Source organism: Scomber japonicus, chromosome 18 (genome assembly GCF_027409825.1).
Source record: "Scomber japonicus isolate fScoJap1 chromosome 18, fScoJap1.pri, whole genome shotgun sequence".
Classification (NCBI taxonomy): Eukaryota; Metazoa; Chordata; class Actinopteri; order Scombriformes; family Scombridae; genus Scomber; species Scomber japonicus.
This window is the reverse complement of record NC_070595.1, coordinates 22,835,852-22,863,256: the sequence shown is the minus strand read 5'-3', so window position 1 is coordinate 22,863,256 and position 27,405 is coordinate 22,835,852. Positions and strand designations below refer to the sequence as shown.

General features: G+C 39.6%; 2 protein-coding genes across 2 annotated transcripts; one reads left to right on the top strand and one right to left on the bottom strand.

The window, feature by feature from the left end:
• Positions 1-482: 482 nt before the first annotated feature.
• Positions 483-27,336, bottom strand: tbcd (tubulin folding cofactor D). Its single transcript, XM_053338454.1, has 39 exons — positions 26,875-27,336; positions 26,734-26,784; positions 26,517-26,614; positions 26,209-26,310; positions 25,914-26,060; positions 25,335-25,390; positions 24,245-24,377; positions 22,375-22,420; positions 21,623-21,755; positions 21,116-21,246; positions 20,970-21,030; positions 20,767-20,841; positions 20,534-20,628; positions 15,749-15,905; positions 12,959-13,016; positions 12,836-12,865; positions 12,399-12,484; positions 11,232-11,312; positions 11,070-11,143; positions 10,811-10,928; positions 9,870-9,930; positions 9,745-9,767; positions 9,607-9,638; positions 9,430-9,492; positions 9,280-9,356; positions 8,997-9,078; positions 8,782-8,900; positions 8,592-8,683; positions 8,118-8,258; positions 7,302-7,385; positions 6,603-6,761; positions 5,984-6,122; positions 3,407-3,528; positions 1,669-1,746; positions 1,495-1,581; positions 1,319-1,406; positions 995-1,104; positions 801-885; positions 483-708 (listed from the first exon to the last, which is right to left on the bottom strand). The coding sequence occupies exons 1-39, from the start codon at positions 27,056-27,058 to the stop codon at positions 697-699; spliced, it is 3,570 nt and encodes a 1,189-aa protein (XP_053194429.1). The 5' UTR covers positions 27,059-27,336; the 3' UTR covers positions 483-696.
• znf750 (zinc finger protein 750) lies at positions 18,231-20,211 on the top strand. The gene is made up of 2 exons (XM_053338456.1): positions 18,231-19,494; positions 19,641-20,211. The coding sequence occupies exons 1-2, from the start codon at positions 18,248-18,250 to the stop codon at positions 20,209-20,211; spliced, it is 1,818 nt and encodes a 605-aa protein (XP_053194431.1). The 5' UTR covers positions 18,231-18,247.
• Positions 27,337-27,405: the final 69 nt, after the last annotated feature.

Below are 27,405 nucleotides of genomic sequence, written 5' to 3'. Positions count from 1 at the left end.
AACAGGCTCTGTTCCACAGGCAAGGAAGGCTCCGCTATCAGGCCTGGGACTCTTCCAGTCCCTGGCACCTCCACTGATGCTGAAAAAGTAGGTCTGCATTGGACCTAAGGGGAAGCAGGCCCCCAGTGACATTCCGCAGTTTGTGCCAAAATGGCTAAATGGCAATGTTTTCCCTGGAGTGTACGCAAACTGTAGTTTCAGTTTCACCTATCAGTGGTACTCCAAGTACTCCTTACAAATAAATAGCTCTTTTGGCATTTTGTTATTAGACTGTGACCTGAACGGGCCATGCAAGACGTTTTATGTACAAGAAACTACAATGAAAGCTTTATACATATGTATTTTGGGTTTCTTAGTGTGTGGGAGTTGGAAAAACTAGAAGTTGGTTTATCAAGGTCAGAGTTTTTAATGGGACCCACCATCCAAAAAGAAATTTATGGTGTGCAAGAACTTTGTAGTAAAAACAAAACAGTGGAAATAACTGATGTTTTCGTCTATTTATTATCATGTCATTTCCAGATTTCTTACAGATTGAAATTAATTCCATGTATTGTTTGGCAGGCAGCAGACAGTAGATGAACTGATACAACACAGCTTCAGAAAAGCAGCACTCAAAGTATGTTCTTAATTCTTGCAAGATGTTGTTCACCTGTGTGATTTGCAGCTGGTTTTCACAGCCACAGGTGATCAGGGATCCTAGGCAGGACTCTGCCCGATGAAAGAGAGTGGTTATGATTAACAGATCTAGCAAGGTCATTAAAACATTATATAACTCTCACTTATGTCAGTTAAATGGTTACCTTAGTAACCATCTGTGGCCTGGGGACTCCCAACCAATCACAAAGTTGATTCCTGTGGGTCCGCACTGTGGCAAGGTCACTCTCCCTGAAACGGACACCCAGCACAACAGTGTCAAGGGAACATACTGGTACATAATGTACACAATTAACATTTAAGAGAAGATCTAATAAGTGTATCCAATGTGACCACTAACCAGTTAGCATCACTGAGCAGGGTCATAACATCATCCAAAAACTCTGGGTCAATGACATCATCATAGGTCAGCAGCATCTCATACATCTGGCTGGCCGTGGTCTTTCTGATCTGAAATTATAAGAAAGGAACAGTTTTGTTTTTTTCCCCTGTCATAGATGTTACACAAAGCAGTGTAAAATTTCAAAGGCATTTAGTGATAGTGAAATATGAACCAAACTGGCTGTATTTTTTTTCTTTTATTTGAAAAGATAGCTTGTCAGTGAATTTGCACATCTGTCTTGGACCGGTGAGTCCATTTTGCATTTCTGTGTTGTGAACTTACCACAGGGAAGGAATGGCAGAGTAGCATCAGCAGCTGGGACAAAACTTTCTTCCTCACCTCACCCTGGAACTGGATTAGCCCACAGAAACTGGAAAACAGCAATCAGCACAGTCAACATGGATGGTTCTTTCCACTTAAGTCAAGTATATAATGTTTACTATGAAATGGAGACTCACACAGATACACAGGCGCGTAGCTTAGAAATATTTTTGGACTTCTTAATTTCTTTGCAGAGAGTCAAAAGGTCAACACAGAACTGGTGACTTAGAGAACAAAAGAAAGAGAGAAAAAGTTCAGCTTTCACAGATATCATCCATGTTTGTTCCACCGAAAGCTGTCGCAACACTCACTTCTCTTGTGTGGTGAAGATTTCAAAACAGCTGTTAGCGAGCATCTGATTGAGCATCTTCAGGAAAGGAATAGACACCCTACAAAGAGGAAAAGAAAATGTTGGGTCACGTATAGGATCTCTGTCGCTGAGTACATTAAACTTTTTTTGTTTTCGGATGAGCAATCACTTCTTGAAGTTAAATGAGGACAAAAATGAGATCCTTCTAGTCAGCCCCAAAACTGAAAAAGAAACACAGTACAATAATCTGAGGTCACAAGTCTTGTGACCATGTGTTACCTTAGATTCAGATCTAAACCTCAGGTCTGACATCAACAAAGTGATTGACATTGTATTTTCACCTTAGAAACAGAGCTAAAGTGCGACCATCCATAAATCCAAAAGATGCAGAAAAACAGATTCATGCCTTTATCTTAAGACTCGACTCGATTATCATAATGCACTTTTTACAGGGCCCCCGAAAACAAACACTGAGAAGCTTCAGTTCATTCAAAACTCTGCAGCTTGGTTATTAACCAGAACCAAGAGGAGAGAACACATTAGTCCAGTTTTAGCTGCTCATCACTGGCTTCCTTTAAATTTCAGAAATGACTTTAAGGTCCTTCTCTTTACATACAAAGCTCTTAATTGGCTAGCACCAAACTACACGGCTTACTCCTTTGTTACATATTCACATTCAAGAACACTACAATCATCTGCTGCTGGTTTATTGGAGGTTTCCAGCACCAACAGAAAAGAAATTGGGGATGCAGCTGTTGTCAGTTACACCCCAAAACTATGGAACAAACTACCGATAGATATCAGGGAAGCCTATTCACTAAATATTTTTAAGAGAAAGCTAAAAACTTATCTCTTCACTCAGCTTTTAATTATCTTGTCTATTAGTCACTACTGTATTTCTTTTAATAGTTGAATTTTCACTTGATTTTATATATTGTTTGTTTCTATTCTATTTTTTTTTCTTTGCTACTTTTACTATATACTCTTTTTATTAAATATTATATTACATAAATGTTTTTATTTTTTCTCTTTCTTTTCTGTTTCTTTTTTTAAAACATTGCTTTACGCTCCTTTTATGTTCCTTTCATATGAAGCATTTAGTGTATGTCATATATTTTTGTTGTAAAGCACTTAGAGCTGCATTTATTGTATGAAAGGTGCTATACAAATAAAGCTGTTTTTTTTCCTCTTCTGGTGGCTTGTCAGTGTGTTTGTACAGACTTTACTACTTAATGTGCCAATAATGCAACAACAACAATCAAAAGATAAATTGGAAAAAGCAAATCAATTTACCCCCCCCCAACAGTGAACATTATCAAATGTAAGCAAAGCACAACATAAAAGCAAAAGAAAAATGTTGCAACGCATAAAGCTGAAAGTAGGGAACAGAACAATTAACCCTTAAAAGACAAAGTTCATGTCACAAATCTGAGTTTTAGGAAGCGATCCAAAGGCTGACATATAACTCAAATAGAGCTAAAACGAGCAGCCAACTAGTTCATCAGAAAAATAATATGCAATTAATATGATCATTTTTAAATTTTGTGAAAAGTGAGTTGGGCTGTTGGTGAGACATGATCACCTATGGCTTGAGGAAATTGTGATAGGATTTTTGTTGTTACAATTTTCTGACATTTTATGAACAGTCTATCAGATAGTTTATTAAATGAAATAACTACAAAGGGGACTGAAGTGATACTGTACATTGAGCAAGGTCAACATGTAAAAGGCATGCATACCTGTCATTGCGGAGGTTGTCTCTAAAAATGCTCAGCAATGTATCACCAAACTGTGACAGAGCAGCAATATCCTCCTGGATCCTTTTCAGGTAGTCAAATAATGACTGGGAGGAAAAATGCACCTGAATGGAAGCAGCAGAGAGCAGGGTTTACTGTGGAGCAGCAGGAGCCACAAAGTCAAGACAGTGGGCAAAAAAAAAAACACATATGCACATGCTCATCATGGTGAAGTTGGGAGCCTGGATCAACGATGGGCTGCTGACAGATGCTAGCTATGTCTGTTTATCTAAAGCTACACTATCACTGCCTTAACAAAATACAAGGATTAGTTGTATAGTATGGTACAGAGATTTGCTTTACTTCTCACGATTCCCTGTGAGAAGAAAAGCTGAATAACTGATGAAAACACTAAACATTACTGTAATAACAAAATGACTGAGTGCTTATTATTGCATGAGCATGAACCTAAGCTACTTTCAAAAGAAAAGCTGATATCATCAGGCTGCAGGAAAGAAAGTGTGAAACTTTGACACTTGCCACATAGCAACGCAACAATCTACAGATAAACAAACAGGTTGCATGGAAACTTAGTGTCTTGTTTCATCATTTCCAATGAACTACAAAATGAAAAACGAAAACAACAAACAGCTTGATTTTGTGTGTTTTAGTGGTTCAAGGTTCCATACTCACACTGACAAAATGTATGATAGAAATACTGAATAAAACTTGCTGGTAACAAATCAAATTGTCTTGGGCCTCGGAATGGTTTCTGCTGCTTGGCTTTTGCAGGCCTGCACTGTATGGAGTCCACGTTGTAGCTTGCCATTAAAGCGATTCTTGGAAAGTTAGTCAATGCTTTATCTCTTTCTGGCCTGTGTGAATATGTGCCTGTGGTGTGAGAATAGTGATCTTGGCGCATGTATCGATGCAGTCTTGGCTCATTTTCCTGCATGCAACCCTGTACAAACATATCAATCCTTCCCGTCTCTGAGGATGTATCTGTGGAAAAGAAAGGCTGGTAAAGCGAGACGAGAGCGAGATCGCCTCTGAGGGAATACGTTACAGCCACCATTGGCAGATGAGTTCAATTTTAATGACCTCACTGCTGCTATTAAAGGCTAAACTTATTTTTCTTTACTATATCCACAAACAATAAAAGCTAAAAATAACCTAACCATCACAAGGGAGCTTTCATATGATTGGCTTCTACGGGTTAAGTGATACTGCCGGGGGGGGGGCTTCATCAACCCCAGTTAAGGGCCCCTGCTAAGCCTCCCAAGCGATGGTGAGTGAGGGGTCAGGAGTGGAGAGTAGCAGGCATGCTTTTAAGCCTTTATTTATCACTGAAATGCAAAGATTCGACCGATGCCAAATTCTCTCTTGCCAGTACCCTGAGACACCCGTCAGATCGATTTGTTCTGGATGAGTCTGGATCAATGCTTGAAACCCAGATGGCTGCCAGAGTGAAGATGAGGTTAGTAACCAAGTCGGATATGTGTTTTTAAGATTTAATTGAAAGTCAAGCTTTCTGGAAAGAGTAAGGCATTATTTTCGTGCAGAAGATTGAATAGACTTCATTAGACACATGGCTCCCCCTGTTGGTCTAAATTCCTCCTAAACAATAAAAAGTTGACTTTGCCTGTAGATTTCCACAGCATTTCTACCTTTTAATGGTCCAGTAGTAGTATTCTAGCTTGCTAATGAACTAAAGAACAACTTCACCAAACACACTATTACATATATATCTCTTGTATGTGCTCTTCTGTTTAGAGTGCTGCATTTCCTAACAGTATTAGAAAATGTTAACAATTTGACCTGAAATGTGAATAAAAGTATTGGCATGTAGCATTGCAAATACAGTAAATCAATATTGTGTGGGAGAAATAACAACTTTACAAAATAAAGACAGGTGACAAAATAAAAGAGCAGCACATTGTAAGTGTCTTAGTAAGGTATAGGGCCACCATGAGCTGCTAGAACAGCTTCAGGGCTCTTTGGCATAGATTATAGAAGTCTGTGAAAGTCTACTGGAGGGATGGAACACCATTTTTCCATGTGCATATTTAAGACCTTTTAATAGGGCTCTCCTTTGAAAATGAATCAGATGAAGAACGTAAAAAAGTCAGCTGGAAATGCAGTTTTCAACCAGCTCACTAAGTTTTATTATTAGTATTAGCTTACGCTGCTCAGAGAAGGTTGCTTCTAGCGGCAGTTGTCATTTTAGCCGAGAAAATCGACGGTTGCTGGCTCGAAATGAGAGGCTTGTTTTTGTCTACCTCTGCCTCAAACAAATGACCCACTGTTTCAAAAATTACAAAGAATTTCGAGAGGCAAATCAGTTAGAAAGTTTGGTAGACGTAGCAACAGTAACTAAGGGGGAAGAGCTCAGCTAACAATCAATTAGGTTGAGATTTGGTAACAGTCATCATTAAAGAATTAAGTAACCCCTCATGTTCTGTATGGCTCTGTATGGGTAACCCTTCTCTGCTCGTTAGTTCAGTTTTTCCCTTGAATTTGTCACCAGCCTGATTGGAAACTGTTCTACTCATCTGTGCAGATTGTATCTAACTGACTTACTGTGGACTCAGTGATCCCTCCCACAGACACAGTGAGGCCAAGCAGGGTGTGGTACTGATACTGAGGTAGTCCAAGTAGCTGGGTGATATGCTGGAAAGCTTGGGATGGAGCATTCCAGTTCAGACTGGTTGTGGCCTCACTGAAAGACAGATGAGAGAAGACATAAACAAAGATCTACACAGACTTTACGCCATATACTGTCTAATGAAGGCAAAAAAGACCAAAATATATCATCATCATTATTATGATCTGTAATATAGTGTTTATTTATTATATACAGGTGTAATAAGGGAGCCGGAAGAGGCTGTGAAAATTGTTACATGTGTGACTGATGCCTGTACTTAAATGACCTGAGTATGTGATTGTTGGACTGTGAGACAGACTGGTGTGAGTTTTGAGCCTTAACAAAGCAAAGTGTATTGACCTTTTTGGGGAAATGTATTATACATACATTATTATATTACTCTACATACAAGCTTTCATATTTAACATTTATTTGCTCAACCTTATTAATGGCTGGTGTTTTATGATCACACTATGTCAAACAAAAATCACTGCACAGTGTTTTAGGTTTTAATGCTGCAAAATGAGCTGCAAATTTGAGGCAGGTGTGACTCACACAGGAAAGATGGTTAGCAGCGCCTCTCGGTGGGGGATATGAGGTACTGCAGGCTCAGTGACGTGGAGGAGATGCAGAAAGATGTTGCCAGCATGAGCTCTGTAGCGATCAATCTTCTCTGCTGCCTGCTGGGCCAGGCAACACATCATAGATTTAACCCTGCAAAGGAGAATTAGAAGTGATGCAATGAGGAAATGAAATGATGAGTGTATCACCATTTCTTTCAACATCAGCAGATGTCTCCACAGAATGTCACATCATTAAGGTATGACTAAATCAACAAACTGGCTATTGTTTTTGGAACTTATACCAATTTCTGTGTCTTTATCAGCTTAGATTCTGGTGACAAAAATTAACAACTGGATTTTGGATAATCCAAAGGCAACACTAGGTGTGATTATTTCTTTTTTTAGATATAAACTATAAACTTTAGGATATAATATCCGATCAACGATAAAAGTAAATGTTTCATCATTTGTTTGATCCGGTTCTTCTACCATAATTACAAAAACTACATAATGCAAGCTGGATTGATTTAAGCTAAGGTATTATGGCACACCTTGAGGCATTGAAGTATCACCAAAGGTTACTAAAGCAAATTAACAAACAAGTCTGAGACTGACTGACATTACAAGTTTTATAGTCAACTGCTGGTACTGTGACACATGATGTGGTCAGAGTTTTCCAATTGCTACTCACAGATCTGGCAAAAGTATCTCTGGAGCACTGCTGGCCACCAGAATGGTCACATCCATCAGACTTGTCATTGCTGCCTCTCTCACCCTGGGAAACGTGACAAAGAAGACTTTATGCATACAATAAAATGTGCTTGAATCTACTAAATCTAGTCTACATAATATTTAAAAAGACAACCAAACACCACAGTCATGCACACACACTCATAAGCTGGCACACAGACACACGCCACCTTTTGAAGATTGCATTTCAGTGTTTCTGGATATGGTAGTTTTATAGTCAAATCAGCTTCATGGCTGCAGGGCACCATTTGTTTATGTGAAATGTTAACCGGGGCATTCATTCCAATGAAAGTCACACCCTGAAACAGGTGCAAAGGTACTGGAACTCATAACTTTAGGAAAACGATAATTAAGAGCGTTTATGTGTAAACAGATGAAAAAGAGAGACTGTGTGGAATGTGATAACTGCAGAGATTTTTTTTTTAAAAAAGGAGGAAAACAGATTTATCAGAAAGAATGAAGGAAAGAAAAGGATGACTAGACAGCATGAAAGAAGCAGCCCATCCCACGGAGGACTGAGGACAAGTGACAAGCCTGGTGACATTCCTAGCAAGTAGGTAAGCATTGCCTGGGGCCACCAGTGAGACAGGTATGCCATGACTTCTTGCTCAAAGGTGGAGGGACACAAAAACACCAAAGCCCTCAGGCAGAGGAACATTCCCAATACCTGAGGCAAATCAAAAGAGCGTGTATATTTGCATCATGTGTGTGTTTGAGCGTTTTCGTGTTTATTTACAATAAGGATAAGTTAACTCACCATGCCCCTACATCCCCTCTGCTGTCTGTTGTATAGTCATTCATGCTATTGAGCAGAGCATCGTATACTTCTGCTACATTCTCCGAGCACAGAGCAGAGTCTGTGGAGCCACTGGCGCAAACACCTGCCTTCATACACACCCTGATAGAGAATGAAAAATATGTTCCCATTATAAAGAAAGACACAAAGGGCTGCTAGACGAAATAACAGGTGAACTGGGGAATTTTGAGGAAAAATTCAAAAAAAGGAGCAGAGAAACAAAAAGAAAGAACATGTCATTCAGGTCCTGCAGGTATAGTCATTCCATTATTTATTTTAGCCTTAAAAGCTTAGTAAAGCTAGCTGACAAGCAAGACAAAGAGAAGGGGAGAGACAGCGGGGCCTTTGTGTCATGAACCTGAAAAATAATAATTAAAACTTGGAGATAGAAGAAACACAAATGAAAAGTCAATAAAAAATGATATTTATACTCACTGAGCAATTGCTCTGACTGCATCTCTCCTTGCCTCTGTGAAACTCCCTTGCTTCTGGCTGACAATGCACATCTGCTGAAGGCCTTCTAGGATCTAACCCAGACAAACACACACAATAACAACTTATACCTATATCCTGGAGCAGTCAGTTATCAAACAGCTAGAAAATGTACACAATCCATCAAACACACCTGTTTCAGTTGACCATGGATCATAAATCTTGGCAGACAGCCGAGAGCAAGGGCAGATCCACAACGGGTGAGAATCTGTGGACTCTTCAGCCCTTCAGTATACTGAGACACCAGGACAGCTACACATATGCACACAATCCAACATGCAGAGATTATTTTCAAATTCAAGACATACAGTATGAAGTAGTAGAACCAATAAATTATGTTTATCTCACTCTGTATTTCTGAGTCAGCCTGGCCTGGCTGGGCCTGGTAGTACTCCTCACATAGTGCAGACAAGGCTGATACCACAGCAGCCTGCAGAAGATTAATTAGAGTAGTAAACAGCAAATAGTCATTCCAAATGAAAGAGTAGTGTTTCATAAATAGTTGTAGTCTGCTGTTCTGTTAGTATAACTGCTGATTTTAGCAGACACTTTGTTTAAACTACTGCCAAAGATTTCTATCTCTTTGTGGATGTGTGTGGTGTTCAATTTAATAAGGAAAAGTTAAGCTTACCATGATGCTATCCTTTGCACCACTTGAAAAGAGATGAAGACTCTTTATGGTGTCGTCAATAAGCCACTGCCAGCCAGCTGAAACCAACATTAGATATCTTTAGCTCAAAAGCTATATGACGTACAAAGACTGTTCAATGAATTCACTTACTGATTACAGGGTCTTTCTTAAAAGGCATTTTGGACAGGGACAACTTTTCTATCAGACAGCACACTGCAAAAAAAAAAAAAAAAAATCATATATCACCATATGCCTTCCTTCATGTTTATTACATCTTTTTCATATTAAAACCCATTAAAACCATTTCTTATTTGCTTGTAGACTCACTTGCTGGCCTCATTAGCTCCCCACCAAAACCCCTGCATGAAAAAAAACATAATTTTGGTAAAAAGTCAAAACAATGCTTGGATTTTTTTTTATTTATTATGCAGCTAACAGAAAGTTAAATGAATTATTTCTGCCTACCTGTACTGTTTTCTGTCTTGTAGCTGGAAGCATATCAACAAATGAAAATCAGCAAAGGAGGATATTTTGACCGCAGTTTGTTCCATTTGATGTAACATTTTTTGTTAGCTTAGAGGTACACTAACCTTCTGGTGAATGTCTTTTAATGCGTCCACACATTCTGAAGAAATCATGTCCACCACAGTCCTATGGGACAAGAGCAGGGAGTCATGATGATGTTTGAAAATGGTCAATAGAAAACAGAATGAGTAAGTATCTAGTAGGGGTGGAATGGTTCATTAAAAAAGTCAGTATGTTTGTCACGGTTATTATTATTATTATTATTGTTATTCCATGTGCCACAGGTGGATTTGAGCAGCATCAATAAAACAGTTTCCTGCAATGTGCTTATTGAAATAGGCTGTATAATGTAGCTTGGGATAAGTTACATGTTTTATTTTAGAGTTGGCTAGTTGTATTTTAGCATTGTGAGGTAAATTGGTCTGTTTGAACAGGAGATGTGCAGTGGCTGTAAATAAATAAATGAGCATATAAAAAAATAACTGACGCAGAAAAACAAAAGTAGCACAGGACATTTCTATTTACATAATCAAACTAATGAATATATTATGGTCTTCATGTGACAGCTCTTTATATTGTTATGATCTTTTCCTCCGTCAGTTATGGCCGGCTAGGTGGGAATCCCCCCTGATGACGTGTTTCTCCGGGGAGAATCCCGGACTCCAGCCTGTGTTCACGCTGTCAGTGTGTCTAAAATAATGTTAAATCGTCTAAGGAACTCATTTAAAGGTTTCCTTGATACATGACTGTTGGTCAGTGTTAAACTACTAAGGTTTTTTTTTTTTATTAATCTGCTGTATTGCGCTTTTGCCTTGATGACATCATCCAGTCTAAAAATATGAGAAATGAAATGTAAAACCCCCCACAGAAAACTACATAAACTAAACCAAACCGAAAACCGTGACCCCAAAACCTACACAATGTTTAACAGTTCTTCAGGTAGAGGTAACGTCAACAGTATGGTGTAAGACATCTACTATGAGTTAAAGACTGGGTTAATGTCTACCTGTTTGTCTGAAGGCCCAGTTTGTACAGCGCGTGTGTGATCTCTGCACATGCCAGGATGGCTCCGTGGCGACCATGAAGGTCAATACCCATTGCTATAGGCAACAGCTGTGGCAAAACTGAAACCAACAAGGAAGAAAGCATGGAATGTCTACTCATGACCAATAATTATAGGTTTCATTTTCCAAAAAGCATTTCTCAATTTATTTTTATTGAAGGCTCTTTATTGCCTGGGGAACAGGTTTGGTGACATTGTTTACCTGTTGTCGCCATATAATCAGGTGCTTGTGGCGTCAGGTTGTGAAGCGCTTTAGTGGCGAGCTCTCTGATCACACTGCAAAACACACAGGATTACATAACAACTGTACATTTTCCCTCATATTCAGTTATATTTATGAGCATAGGGAAATACAAGTACTTACCCATCCCAGTGGTTGATCTTCATGGCTATCAAGTGGTCTATCATGGCTTTGGTGTACTCTGGAAAACTTGCTATATAAACGCTGCAAGAACAAATACATACATCTTTAGGTATGTAGACACTAAGATAAACAGAAATTAAATACCATTCATTTTCATACCATTTCATCCATCTCTCTTTATATTTTACACCCTGTTATATGTAGATCTGTAGTCAGTCATGCCCTGAGGCTAGCATCTATCTCTATTTTTACAGTTTCAATGTTTGCTTTGCCGGGCGGTGACACCTTTCTGCCAACAGTGGCAATTTGCAAAAGGGTTAAAACATTTCTATGTTGGTTATAAAGTACACAGTTCTTTCCTTACAAGATGTGCCTGTCGTAACAAACTAATCAGATAGACTGCACATATATAACAGCATAAATGAACTGTTCTTATATAGCCACTCAAAGTGCTTTTTACATTACATGTCACATTCACCCATTCGCACACACATTCAAACACTGATGGCAGGGTGCCAACCTACTCAACAGGAGGGAGCTAACATTCAAGCACACATTAATACAGGAACAATTTGGGTCTAAGTATCTTGCCCAAGGGCACATCAATAGGTGGACTGGAGGAGCCGGAAATCGAACTGCAGATCTTCGATTGGTGGACGACCGCTCTACCTCCTGAGCCACAGCAGCCCCAAGGAATGACTGTAGCACTGACTTTGTTCTGAGAGGTATTTAGAAACTTCAACCTCCATGTTTAGGAAGACACGATATCTATAGCTTAAACAAATTGCAATATTTACTTGTACATTTTTAAAGGATGCGCAATTCTGTGTACTTCAATATCCACTCATCTCAATTGAACATATTTTTCTTTTTAGCTGTGGAGACAGCAAGAGTGGAAGAAAATCTTGTGGCCACATGTTCACCATTTGTTTCTATTTGTCCCTTCCTGTGCACAGAGACGATTTCCTACCGGTGATATCAAAACTAAATCTGTGCTTTGTTAATAAGGAAGGATGGAACACTATTTGGTCCCACCCTAGTTCATTATTTACACTAGGCTGCTATGAAAGGTGCACTGTCCTTAGCATTTTCCCTGAGTGCAGCTTTATTTCAGAATTGTGCGACGAAACAAATTACTGTTAACATGTAGATTAAACTGTTTCTCACCTAATGGTCAGATAGCAGTTGTTGAGATTCCCAACAGCATAGTAGTCTGCTGCTGTTACGATGTCAATGCCATGAGGAAACGTCCCCTATTTGGACACAAAAAGGAAATAAACAGCAGAGACACTTTCAGTGTAATGTGTAAGAAAACTATGTTGTTAAGACACTGAGAAAATGATTTTAGTTGAAAAATAAGAGATGGGTTCCAAATTCAAGTAATGATCATGATTTTAAGCGTGATTTATGGCTCAAGTACTGTCAGGAAATCAAGTGTCTGCTGGTGCCCTGTAGCCTCACTGGGAGTCTACTTCTTTGCTTGAAACACTTTCACTAGCAAGGCAAGTTTGAGCAAGACTTGGATATTTGGCAGCAAATAAACTTAAAATCACAGTAATTGTCTTAGTCATGATGCACAAGAAGTCAATACTGCGGTCACAAACCTGTCTGCCGACATTCTCCTGGAAAGCAGCCTGGGAATAAAAGAGACATAAAAATCTAAAGTTCTGTCATGTTGCTGTACATCTTTATTGAAGCAATTGTAGGATGTTGACCAGAGTACTTACAGAGGCAGCTCTGCGGCAGTTGACATTTCGATCAAACACAGCCGTGATCAGCAAAGCACTGCAGAGAGAAATCCCAAAGTATGGATTGGAGAATTTGAGTGATAAATGATCTGTGCCTTGAATTGTTCACTGAATGCAATAAAGAGGGTACTACTTCTTTAAATCTTTAACAGTTAAGTGTTTTTTTACAGTCACAGAAGGCTTAAAATTGAACATTCAACAGTTAGACAACAGAATATGTAATCAAACGTACGCAAAAAAAAAAAATCACATTAGTAGTTCTTCCACTATACTGTAGCTTTGTGACTGTGAGTGTTAAATTAGCTTATTTGGGCTCCAGTATTTCAATATTTCAACACGTCCATGTTTCTTGCTTAGGCATTTGTCTATTATAAAAATCTTTTTCCAGCTGGGAAAATTTGTTATGTTTTCCTGTATTTCCTTTATATTGATACTTGTCTGTCCTCTTACACAGTAATAACAAAGCATTAACATCGTATTAATTTGTAAGGGATCACAGACAGATTACATCATCACTGTGAAACAGATTTTAGTCACGGTGTACATATTCCCAGCAAAGTGGGATAACACAACCACCATATGATTAACTATGACTCCCCTGCAATACTGGAACTTACGCAGGATTATGTTTTGACCTTAATATGATTCCATGCTACGCTGCCTCTACACGTTTCAGTAGGGGCGGCTGTGTGAACATCAGTGGTTTTGGGGGGGCCAACTTTTTTATAAATCATGGTGACAGACTGAGAGTAACTGCTGTTGGCCTTATTTGCTTTCCCCCCTTGTTCCCTGCATCCAACCAGCAACATCAAGCCTGGAGCTGGACAGTTTGGCTTTACCAACTGTCCTTGCCCTGAGGGCTTGGAAATAAAAACAGTCCTGATTGCATTCTAGATAATGCTCTAAAAGATATTCTGAATTAGGTCTGCGGCTGCTACAGTTAGTAAGTGTAATGTAAGTGTAAGCAGAAATACAACTGTGTGTGTGCGTGTGTACAGTACATGTGTGCCCCCAAGTCACTTAGTCTAACATTTGCAAAAGTGAGATTTCTGCAAATGTCATCAAGCTGTGATGAAGAGAGCAGGAACCAGCTTGTCTGAGCATTGCTGCCAAACGGCGACCGAAACCTACAGTAACAGGCGAAACCTGGCAATCCTGTAGGCTAGGGAAAGGGAGGGTGTTGTCGCGACTGCTGATGATAATGCTAGTCGCAGGGGTTCAAACTGACACTGCAGAGCTGGTCTGCACAGTCAGAGGCCGCAGGTCTATACATGCATGCCGAGAGAGAAGAGATCAAGGAGGAGGAAAACCGTTACTATTGACAAAGACAGAATGTACGTCACGAGATGATATTACACCTTAGTGTCTCTACACTGGTTGTTGATTAGATGTAGAAGATTTACGATGTTATTCATTAGTTTCGAGGCTAGTTCCAGCTTCTGGTGATATGTCCCCCCTTTTACGCTGTCAGCAGCTAATCCTTGAGCAAGAACTTCTAAACAACCTTTAAACAAAAAGGGATATTTGTTGTCCAGTCCCTATTGGAAAAAACTATAAATAAAACAGAAGCAAATAAAGTGACTATTGGCCCACAACAAAAAAAGTGTGTTTCACTTCATTTTTTGAAAAAAAGTAATATACATTATATAAATTATATATAAATTATATTTTGTGTCACCATTGGAGCTTTTACTGTGGCAAAAAAACAACACACTTTGTCATCATTTCTACTGATTCACTGTCTCTGTGCAATTGACACACATGAACCTTAGATATTCACTTCCTGGTTGTTACAATGCTCTAAAGATGTTCACGACTCCTAAAATATCTTCCCAAACTCTCTACTTAGTTGAAAACTGACTTTCCTAAATACAGTAAGCTTGGAATTATCTTTGAGAAGCAGAGACTGCTTTAAATCGCGAGGCGTATCTTTACTGTAGCGGACAGAGCACACAGGAACAAGTATTAAATACAAAAGAACAACTGACACCGAGCCGCAAAGAGATCAAACACATGTACTTCTCAGCAGCAATGAAAGATTCATAGAAAGATAAAATATAACGTATGAAATTACATTATAGGGTTTATTATAATGAATTATCACTGGAGTCAACATGTGGCCATCACCTTTTGATAGCATGGCTGTGTGATTAAAGATAGAGAATGCAGCACCGCAGCCGGCTTCAACAAAGCACACATGAATGGTGGTTATGCGGGGACATGCATGATTGATGTAGCACAGAAAAACTGGTTTGGGGCAGTACTACTACAATAACTGCTTGGAGGCAAATCATGCAGCTTATATACAAACTAGTATACAAATACTAATATACAATTAGGATACAATTGACAATGTGCTGCAAGTTAACCCTAAATCATACTTATTGCTTATAACAATGTATTTACAACAATTAATATATTTAAAGAACATACATGTTGGTGAAATCTTACAGGCTGATACTGGATCTTTGTAAATGTCCATATTTATATTCACATTTGAGCCATTTGCTGCTTTTCCTTCTTTTCTTTCTTTTTGATTATGTTGTTTGACTGTGATTATGTTGTGGACATGATATATAATAAATACAACGTAGGCGTGTTGAGTTTGCATTAAAAGCAACAAACAGGAAAATAAAATATCAGTCCATTACAGTCAAAATAAAGTGCACTTGAAATATAATAATAATAAATGTTGTTCCTGAGGTACATTTTTTGTAGCAATCTATGCGTGTAACTGTTTTATGGGAAAGGAAGGAAGAGGAAGCTTACTTAGCAATCTGAGTGACAAAAGGCTCAAGCTCCTTGGGTTCATAAGCCCTGGCGAAAGACCAGCACACATAGCAGGCAGCGTCACGCACATTAGAGCCGACACTGCATGCTCCCCTCTTTTCCTCGTAGGTCAGGGACTTGATGATGAGCGGCACAACTGCAAACAGGCAACAGAAAGAGACAAAAAAAACAAAGATAAAGGGTGTGCACAAAGCCAATCAACTACCAGAACAGATATCATTTTTAAGAAAAACATGAGACATGTTGTGAAATTATACATTTCCAATGAAAGTTTAAATCCCAACTAAGCACGTGCTTACACGTGCTCAAACGAGTGCCTGGCCACTCACCTTAGTAACTGTTACTTGTTTGTAACATTAGGGAGAGAAAGCACAACATGACTGGCATGGTTATAATTAGGAAGGCAAGGAGTTTGCAATTATAAAAGCTTAACTTTAATCAGTGTTATAAATCTGTTGTGTTGTATTGGTTTCCTTGAACACTGGTTTGTCACACATAAAAGCGAGGTGCAACTAAACATGAGCAGCACTAATTTAACTCTCATTATGCAAATGTTATGTTCCCAATCTCGCCCATTTGCTGCTGAACTTGAAACTATTTACAGTAACTACACAATGAAGCCAGTCTGGTCATTTTCCTGAAAAGAGAGAAATGGATCAGGAAAAAGGAAAAGGAGTGAGAGCCCCCATCCCACAGCGTCATGTAAATCATCGCTTGAGGCTTGACTAATATCAGGTACATTGATGTTGCCTGAGGGCCCTACTGTTTGGACTGAAGCCCCACCCACTAGTGAGGCGACACCTCAGAGAAAGGATCTCACCACACAACTAACATCACTAAATAGAGCACACACATACATGATTACACACATTCACTAACAGACTCTGAACTCTTAACACGTCCTGTAGCAAACATCCTGGCCAGATACTAACGCTGGCAGTGGACTGTGGAGCTGCTCTCTGCAGGCTGAATACTCAAGAGAGGACACCTTTGCAACAACCCGAGCAGGTAAAACGCTTTTTTTTTTTTTTTTTAAACTTTCATCCATAATATGGAAGCATTATTAAGTTACTTTATACATTTCATGTCATCTGTCAAAGTGTTTCTGTGTTGATGTAAAGACACTAGTCAATAGTTTGTAAAGCTACTTGTCAGTAGTTTATAAGGCATACTAGGATAGATTTAAGTCATGCACCTGTTACCTGTGGGCTTCAATTATCCACTGCTCGTGCTACCTTGACTGATGCACAGGTAATGCCGTCTGTACCTGGTCAACAAAAGCCCTTCTGATAAGGTTTCTAACTACTTATCAATATCAAAAACTTTTAAACATTTTAAAAAAATAATATATACTTGTCTGTTTATGAAAAGCAAAAAAACATAACCTGAGATCAAGGCAACAACATATATTTTTATTAAACAAAAAACAAAAAAAAAAGATTTTTACTGGATTATATTCACAGTGGAGAAACATAGTGTTAAAGATTTTCCAATGAATTTTAGTTCTTAAGAAGGGAGTGGCTTTGCGTGCTACTACAGTTGGACAGAAACTTGAGTGACAACTTCTTGCGACAGCCCATGACAAGCAGGTTCCTCCACGCAGCACCCAGCAACACTTAACTCACACCTCTAGGTGATGTTTCATTTCAAAGGGAGGGCCGAAATGTTTCAAATGCCACCTACTTCACAGTTTGACTTAAATGGCTGGTTTCAACTGTTACTCCTCATGCTGTCTGGTGGGTTACTTCTCATGCTCATGTATCTCCAGAGCTGGTGAGCTCATCAAATGATGAATGAGAGCTGGGTGCATCCCGCAGGTGTAGTCATGGGAAGCAGGTGGCTGCTGGTTCCCACGCCAACAGCGCAGAGTTTAGTAAGGTTGAGAGAGAATGCAAGTCTCTGCATGCCCTCCAGGTCTGTGTAACTAAGTGCGCCGTCTGCCCAACACCTGCCTACCTGGTGACTTAACAGCGCTCTAACTCTTAAAGACAGATGAGTGATATCGTTATAGTCTTAGTAGGCCGCTGCCAATCAACCAAAACCGCACTACAGTCAGGACTACACCTATACAAACATAAAACGTACATTTTTGCATACAGGTTTTCATATTGAACAATGTCTCTGTTTGGTGTCCAACCAAGTATGAAGAAACAGTTGCAGAAATACATTAGCCTGAGGGTGCAGTGTTTTATGCAGCGTGAGATTTTTCTGCCTGAGCAGTTAAAAAAACACACGTAGGAAAAACCTCCCAATTAGTAAAACTCTCCACCTGAACCAGTCAAACAACTCTTTAAGTCTCATTACTTCAAAGTAAACTCAGTGAGAATCTGGTACTAAACCTGCAATGATTCTCTTGTATGTTCTTATATGCTTAAGTGTCACATTCCCCAACAGCTTCAGTATGCTTAGGATGAAGAAAATCTAAACCACTACTAAATCGTAAAATGCATTGTGCTCTGTTTGTTTTTCAGTATCAAGATGGACACTGCTCAGGAGCGCAAGCCAAAAAGGCCCCACTACATTCCCCGACCGCCTGGCAAGCCCTTCAACTACCATTGTTTCCAGTGTCCTTTCACCTGCAACGAAAAGTCACATCTCTTCAACCATATGAAATACAACTTGTGTAAGAACTCCATCTCCCTGATGTCGCAGAAAAACGGGCAAACAGCCAGACAGGTCAAGGCTGCAGCAAAGGGAAGCCCTACAAAATCTAAGGATTGTCCCAGCCCTCTACCAGCAGTCCATACCAACAGTCCGGAGAAAGACAGCGCTGAGGAGAACAAAGCCGAAAGCAGGGATGACTTGGAAGAAGTAGACGTAGGGTGTGACAGCCCAGTGAATAATGACAGCAAAAGTATGACAAAACCAAATACAGTTGCAGAGAGAGAGAACAGTGAGGGCAACAAAGCCAAGTCTCTGCCACGCCCATCTGCCTTCTCCCCTGTCACACCCAACCGCGACGGAGCAGAAGCTTTCAAGTCATCTGTGCAGCAGTCAGAGGAATCGCAAGCTCCTGTTCCTACTTTCAACCACCCAAGCTTCCCATGGGGCACGATTTCATCATCCATTCCTTTAAAACCATTCCCCCCTCCCATAGTTCCTGATTACTCTCCTTATCTCCTGCCTGAAAGGCCCCTGTATCCGACATACTACCTCCCAGGAAACCACCATGCTAATGAGCCTAACGCTCCTACTCTCCGGCCAGAGTTTGTGGATCCCCAGAGGCCGGTGGTTCCGCAACCCATTGCCCCACCTCACACCTCTCTATTTCCCCCATACCCATACAGATACTGCCACCCTCTTCACCCAGCACACCATTTGCATTATAGCCTGTACAGACCCCATGAACTCTCCATGCCGATTACAGGACCAAGGTATCTTCCTTTAGATTTGTATGGTCCAACCTTTGGGCCTAAGGAATATGACTTGTACATGAATTCCCGTCCAAGTAACAGCAGCATCAACACAACTGCACAAGAGGAGAGCACCAGGCAGAGTGGAGACAAGACAACCAGACTGAGCCCTAAAGAGGGCTGTTCAGCCTTGGGGTCCCCTGACAGACCAAGTCATGCACACATCATCCAGAGAGATGACGAGAACCCACACCACAACAACCTGAGTGAGCCACAGCCCAACCCAGAAGTAGGACACACACCTACAGATGTTCAACCCACCAAAACTAACTCAAGCTTGCAGCAGTCAAGAACTCCACATGAGGATGGAGGGTGAGTAAAATGACCACATTCAATGTTTTTTTATATCAGGAAATAAATGGTATTATAGTGAAACATTTACTTGGCATTACTGAGCCACATTATTGCGACAACAGTAGTCAGTTGTTAAGTCTTTTTTTTTTGGCCTTTTTTTTCAGATCAGCTGAGAGCAGCATATATTCCTCTGAGCCATGTCCTGAAGCTCCATCAGAACAAGATGATGAGGACAACAGCGCAGATCTGGCTCCACTCAACCTCTCCACAAGAAACCAAAACAAAGAAAAAAGTCCATCTGACCACAGACTGAGGTGCTCAGACACAGAGGACTTAAAGGAGGAAGAGTTGCCCCTGAACCTCAGTCTGCGCTCTTCTCATGTTGAGTCTGACCTGAGCACTTCGGAGAATCTTCAGCAGAGACCAGGCACAGAGCTGGATGAAGAACCATGTGACCAGAGGCAGACTGCAGCACTGGCACTCTGTCAGCTAGCCATAGCAAGCTCCGGTCCTTCTCCATGTCAATTCGGCACAGCAGACGGGCTCTCTGAGATCTCAGATTCCACAAATGCTGTAAGTACTGGCTCTCCAGAGAAGACCAAAAACACAACCAAGGCTAAAGCAAAGGGCATAAAAAGAACAAACAGTGGCCGGGCTGAAAACAAGTGCCATAAACCAAACAAGAGAGCAAAGATACCAGGACGGGCTGCGAGGAGGAGGCCTCGCTGCTGCTAATAACTAAAACTCTAACTGGTATAATATTTGTAAATAAGGACAGAATATCTTTAATTCTACATGACAAGATCAACTTATTGAACATCTATGTTAAAATGATAAGCACTGAAAGACCTCTCTCTCCCTGTTGATTTCCATACATATTTTTTTCTGATATAAGGCTTTATAGGGGGTCTTTATATTTAAATCTATATATGTTTTGTAATATTGAGTATGGAAGTTGTGATGATGTACTTTAAATGTAAACATGTTGAATAAAGAAATTTGTTTACGATAGTCCATGTATGTTATGATGACTTTTTCAATGGGAATTAACACCTACCATCTGTTAGTCTGGAAGGCAGGAGAAGGCCTCTCCTACCAAGTTCAGCCAGTGCCAGGCAGCCTCCATGCCAAGCGTTGTCTGTTTCCTGGAAGCTTCAAAAAAGAACAAACAACACGTCAAAGCATAGGAATGCACTGGAATACATGTCTGCTTATAAAATTGTCATTGTGTGATGAGTATTTTGAAAATTATTGATTAAGAGAGCCAATATGCCCCAAGCATGAAGCTACCTAAAGCAGTCCAGTACCGATCCAACCACCTCATCTGCCAGCTCCTTGGGGAGCCTCCCTGTCAACCTCCCAATGCTGAAGGGTTAGATAAAAACTCTGTCAAATATGCTGTCTTGAAGAGCACCACAGACAAGTAGCAACAAGGATGATTTGTTATCAGCAGTTTAAATTTGCACTATATGGTGAGATAAGGACAGATTTACCCCTTTGCTGCAGACCAACGCACAATGGTCTCCTTATCTTTCAGTCCCACCAGCAGATGCTCTGTAAAATAATATGCAAATTTGATTTCCTGAGCATACAGACTAAAATTACAATATTTTTTAGTAGATTGCATGTAGGAACTGACCAACAACAGTCTCCACTTCCTCAGGAATGTCATAGTCTTCCTCCTTTTCTTGTGTCTCCATTTCAGCAGTGGCTGCAGTTGACTGGGACATAGAAAGGTTTGCTGCAAGGGAGCGATTACCTCTCTGGTATCTGAAAAACAAACACGCAAACCTTTTAACACACTCAGCTCTGTGCCTTGTCTTACTAACGAATGAAATATGTTGTGACACATATGGCTTTATGCACTACTGAAAATTAGTTGGAAAGAGAGCTGATATTATGCAACTGCGATCTGATTGAGGAGCATTTATTGGTTGAATCACTTTGTTTCACTCTTAACTAGATCTGTTGCAATAATGGTACGCACGATTTAATATATAATAAAGTATACACAAATTTACACTTTCATTAAATGCTTTCTTTATGTTTTAATGTGCAAAACAGATAAAGAGTTTGAGTCAGCTGACTCACTTTGGTTGAAGAACTAGTTTAACATTAGATATAATTGACTGGGATTATGTCTAACCTCCAAGTGGCCAAACGTGGCTTCAGAAAGGTGAGGCCAAGCCTCTGGATTAGTTTGACAGCAAGCTTCCTCAGCATGGCTTGGCTGCTCTCTGAAAGATGTTTCTGCTCCAGACACTGTAAAACTGTAGGAGCTAGAAAACAAACAGTCATAAATGTTATGTTATGATACTGTTATTTCAATACAGCAAATACATTTATAATAAACATACAGGATTATGCATAGTTTTTGAAACTATCTAGCTAGAATAGAAATACTTGAATGTTTACCTGGCCTTCTGTTGACTATTCAGTAATTAAATACATACACAGCTACAACTGGACTGTCTATACAGAAGCTGCCATAAATAGCCAGAAATGAGCATTCAAGAAAATCATAGACCCTCTACATATAAACTTTGAGATCTATTTTACTTTTTCAAGGGAAATATCACCTGATATCTGCATTCAAATGTCTCCCTTCTGGCATATAACATTTAGATAAGGATTTGTGAACACAAATAATTATGTTACCACAAGCAACAGCACTGAATTTGACAGTCAGAGTTAAATTAAATTCCATGACTTTCCACATGGAGATTAGAGAGAAAAGATGTGCTTTTGCACAATATACTTATCATGTTGAAAATTTCAATCAAACTGAGGCCAACTAAACTGCTGAAAGGCCTGTGAGACCAATTAATTTGGATTAATGGCAAATGTGTTTGATCTTGAGTCATTACTTTACTGCAAATAAACATAACAGGAACCTACCATACGGCAGAAGGTCATCTCGTTTTCCATGTTTGAAGAGCTTTGCCTACAGCACAGAAATGAGATAACCAATTCAAGCCAAGATATTGAGAGCAAATATGATAGTGATGACATTAGGGAAGATATTACACATTTTGAAACACTAAGTATCTCACTGGTGAACTAAAAACTCTTTTCTGAATCAGAAGTCAATATTTTAAAGCACTTAACTCTCAATCCACACAAAGAGAAAAACATGAAAGTATGGCTCCTGTTGGTCTGTCGACTGAACACACAGCCAGTTTTAAATGCCCCAAGCATCATATAGACTGGAGCCAGGTTTATTTCACAGACATATGAAGTACAAAGGAATGCTTTCTAAACATGTTATACAAGTTTGTGTACTTGCTTGGGGGCTGAATTACATTAAGTTAGTTACAAGGAGTGATTGGAAAATACCCTCCAAGATTTTAATCTTCGATGCATCAGGTTAGAAAAATAGGTTTCATTAGAACTAAGTACTAGGCATGAAAAGAGAGTTTTTGTATTTGTATTTGTTGAAGCAGCAAAAACATTTATATTTGTATTTGAATTGAGTAAAAGTGGAAATAGGCATAACAATCCTGTGTTTGTTTTTAGTGAACTTCTAATTTTAGTATATTTAAATGTTCTTCAATAAACTACTTTGCAAAGTAGAGTTCCCACACCAGGTCTCGAACGGTTTTCAGACCACGGATGCCTACACTGACCACTCAACCAAAGTTCAGCTCCACCAAACACACAGGCCTGCAGCTATATATACATCCATGACACAGAGACACAGAGTGGAGCAGAGGAGAGGGACAGAGACAGTGATGTAATCTATCCACAGCATGAGACTGAATACCATATTCAGTAGGGGGATGATATGCTTTGGTCACGATTCGATTGTATCACGATTCTAAGGTGCCGATTCGATTTGTATCACGCACACACTTTCTAGTTTTATGTAGAGTGAACTGCTCCTACACTTTAGGCGCGATTGGTGTAATAAGCAACAACACACATACTATCAGGACGCTGTGCTTTCACATGCGCTGCATTGATAGTCACGCACACGCGCTCAGTCACTCTAGTGCGCGCTCTTGCTTGGTTGCTCCAGATTCCGGGAGATTGTGTCTCATTTACGAGCGTCAAGGAGCCGCTATCAATATGCTGGAGACTCACAGGACATCCAGGAGAGTTGGGTTGTCTGCTCTTATCCTCCCCCTACTTCAGTAGTTTATGAAGGGAGGGGGCAGGTTGTGTTATGAAGCCTACAAAAGCGAAGGTATATGGTTAACTAGCTGCTAGCAACTTCTAATGAAATCGAGCAAGTGATGAACATAGTTAATGTCAGGTAACAACAGTTAACTTCAAGCAGTCATTTTTGCAGTGGCGCTGAGAAGGTAGTGCTGTAAGGTAATAAAATAAAACACTTGGCCAAAATAGAGCCTCTAAAATAGAAAAAAAAAATCGATTCTGGGGAGAAAAATCAATTTTTAAAATCACCCCATAAAAAAATTGCGATATGTACATGAAACGATTTTTCTCCATCCCCTAATATTCAGATTCCGCTCCAACCCTAATAAGTGCCCTCAACCCCTGTCTCATTTGCTGAAGAACCGTTAAGCTTGAAGCAATGGATTAAACTGACATAAACCACTCGAAGCAGCACCTCCCACACACAGAGCAGGTGCATTACACACCTGCCAAAACCACATTAAGTATTGTGTAAAACATACCAGTCATGTTAGCTCTTGTAAACTACCCTCCACAGGTTCTGATACAGTACTGTGCACAGATTACACCATCTTCAAACATATACACATCCACGTGTTCATGCAATAACACGATCAATGAGTATGTTTACCAGAGACTGCAGAGCACCATCCAGTACCATAATGTCTGTCACTGAGTGGTCATTAGTCTTGGATATAGTGGTGAGGCTCCAATCCAAAAAGTCTTTGAAACGCTTCTGTTTCACATCAGGGCGTGTCATGAACCTGTACAGTCATGTATAATGAGACAAGAAAGCAAAATAAGGGTTTCAATGTTGATACACAACATACAGATACCAAGAAAGACATTTGAAGAACAACCTCGCCCTCTACTGGCTACAAAACTAACTACAGTTGATACCTGTATCTTGCATTTCTTGGCTTGTATTTTGCATTGCTGTTTTTATAAATGACTCACAGTCTTTGATTTATGAGTCAGTGATCAACACAAAAAAAAAGTAGACATGTGGCTACTTAATCTTAAATTAGATGTATGCAACTCACTCTGATATTAATCCAACTGCAACAGTAATGTTGACAGGTGTGATTTACTTTTAATGCATACACACTACTTCTGTCATCTCCACTTAGTATGTGTCTACACATGCACATGGATAAATCCACAGTAAACAGCATATGCAAAATACATTTCTGACTTTATTGGAGAATTGATGGTGTAGAAACAGACATGAAAGTAGGGGAAAGAAAGAGGTGTATGACTTGAAACAAAGGCCCACAGCTGGAATCGAACCAGTGATACTGAAATATAATTATATGTGACTATTTGGCTACATAATGCCACTCAATGTGAATGTGAAAAATGTGGTTTTGAATACTTCTAATTTTCAAGGGTAATGAACACCCAACATCATGTAATCATAAGTACATCATTTATCATGGAGTCTTGATGGTATTGATTGATCAAAAGAAAAACTGAATTGTGTTCATTCCTCTTCATATGTACACTACAGTCTATCAACATCTTGCATTCCAGGGGATATTTTGTGGCTACAAGAGTATATTGACATTGTATTATACGTGGCATCTCACTTCAGATACAATTAAAGTGTCGTGGCCTAAAGGTTTAAGGGGTTGTATTGTAAACTACAGAAACAATGTTTTAGGAGATCACTATAAAATTGAAACACTGTGTAATTACCTGCATGGTGCGCGAGTACTTACTTTGATACCAGGACAGATGCAGCATCTCTGGGACTATCACTGACAACTAGATATGACTGAAAAACAAAACAAAAACAGCTGTTATTTAATACTGCATGATAACACAACTCCCAATCTTTAAAAGTTGGATTACCTACAAACACAACCACAAACAATTAACATGGCTAAAAAAAAAATCAGCTCAGATATTACACGAGTGGATTCTCTTCTTGAAGATTTCTCTAATGTGATCACACTATGGATAGAGAGACATATTGATGATGTGCTCCTTTTTCTGAATTTAAATTACTGATTTAATCAACGGGTGTACCTCTGCAACTCTAAAAGCAGCAGAATGTGTTTTGTTATGTTATATATTAGTAATAGTAAATACAATTATTTATGTCTGTCTGTCATAGAATTATTTATACCAAACTTTGAGATCTATATTCTGATAATTGTTGAAACTCTTTTAAAAATTTTAAAAAATGACCAAGCAATTAAGGGGAGCAAGACCTTTACATTCAGACCAATCTCTCCCACAAAACACAGAAACAGAACATTAACATTATACTTATATTATACATATACTTATATTGCCTTTGCAAAAGCGAGAATGCGGTCCATGGTGGACTCTCTGGCCTTGCCAGAATCAGACTCAAGATGTCCATCCAGACGAGAAAGGTCAAAGGGTATGAGGCAGGTCATGGACAACCACAGCAACAGCATGTAGCGAGTTTCCCATGTCTGAAAGAAGTAAATGGTCATATCTACTATTAGTAAATGTCTGATGAAGCTGATAACATACATCAAACCTGCTGGAGGCCAATGCACAGAGGTGCAATCTCTGTATAAAAAAAAAAAAAAAAAAAAAAAAAAGGAATGCCAGTCTCACCTCAGTGTCTTTGGGATCCTGCCTGGATAATAGGTCCAAGACTGGCTGGACATCAGCTACCTCATGAGGAAAAAGCTGCATGAAGATTTTATAGCCTCTCACCTGGTCAGAAAACAAACAAACAAACAAACAAACAAACAAACAAATGAATACACTTTGGGGAGATTAATGAATTAGCAGGATAACTTGGCTCCATAAATAAAAGGACTATTCAAGGCCTTAATCGTGGAGCAAAGTCTGGTGGATTTTCACTGACTTGGCAGACAGGACACAGGCTAATGTCAATGACAGCATTGTTTCTGACTGACCTTACAGATGGTGTAGAGAAACTTGAAGCTCAGATGAACGAGTGAAGGAGGAGACTTTTCACTCCTAATGAGCTCCAGTATCATGTTTAACATCCACTCTGCAACAAAATTGAAAGATGAACAGTGAGTGAGGGCGTTTTTACTGTATGTACGTTCTTCAGATTAATATACAGTACTACTACAAATCATATTTTGAATTATACGTATCAGACTGTACCTAGATGTGGGTCCAGCAGATGAGGCTGCTCTTGATATCTGTTCATTATCACTGTGAAGGGAAATGGGCAGATTGTGATGAATTGAGGGCACAGACGGGTTTATTTAAAGACTCCGTGTACTGTATGGATGACTTTCTCACCCAAAAACCTTTGTATGGCGGACTCTGTTGTCACCGTGTCTGCGTGGACCTCTACCAGAGTGGAGATCAGACCTCGGGTCTCGGCGCTTTCACTGAAGCCACCCAACACACAGGCTTGGACAATAACATCCGACTCTCCTCCTTCACCACCGGGACGCCCATCCTCCATCTCCGATAAAGCCATTTTTGCGAGACTTTGACCTACCAATAAAATCTTTGTCGCATAAGCTAATGTTAGCGTTTGTTGGTATGAGTTGTATACTAGTTAGCTAGCTTATATTAGCATTTATGCCTAGCAAAAGGAACAACGGACTTTATGTAAGATATATGGTGTTAGTTTAAAGTAATTACGTAAATTCTTTTCTACGCGAACTCACATTAATATAACTAAAAACACATAAGAAACTACTTCTCATATTGCTATGTAGTGATGCGCCAGTCAAGTACGCACACTGTTATACTTATACCCCGCCCCAGTACGGTGACCGAGAAGGTTCAAAACTATAGCTGGTGACGTTATGGCGAAAACGT

Coding starts and splice junctions, on each gene's coding strand:
- tbcd (XM_053338454.1), bottom strand. CDS start 27,058: ATGGCTTTATCGGAGATGGAGGATGGGCGTCCCGGTGGTGAAGGAGGA. Junction 26,061..26,208: donor AGGATCCCAAAGACACTGAG/GTGAGACTGGCA, acceptor TACTTCTTTCAG/ACATGGGAAACTCGCTACAT. Junction 12,866..12,958: donor ACTGCCGCAGAGCTGCCTCT/GTAAGTACTCTG, acceptor TTTTATTCCCAG/GCTGCTTTCCAGGAGAATGT.
- znf750 (XM_053338456.1), top strand. CDS start 18,248: ATGGACACTGCTCAGGAGCGCAAGCCAAAAAGGCCCCACTACATTCCC. Junction 19,495..19,640: donor ACTCCACATGAGGATGGAGG/GTGAGTAAAATG, acceptor CTTTTTTTTCAG/ATCAGCTGAGAGCAGCATAT.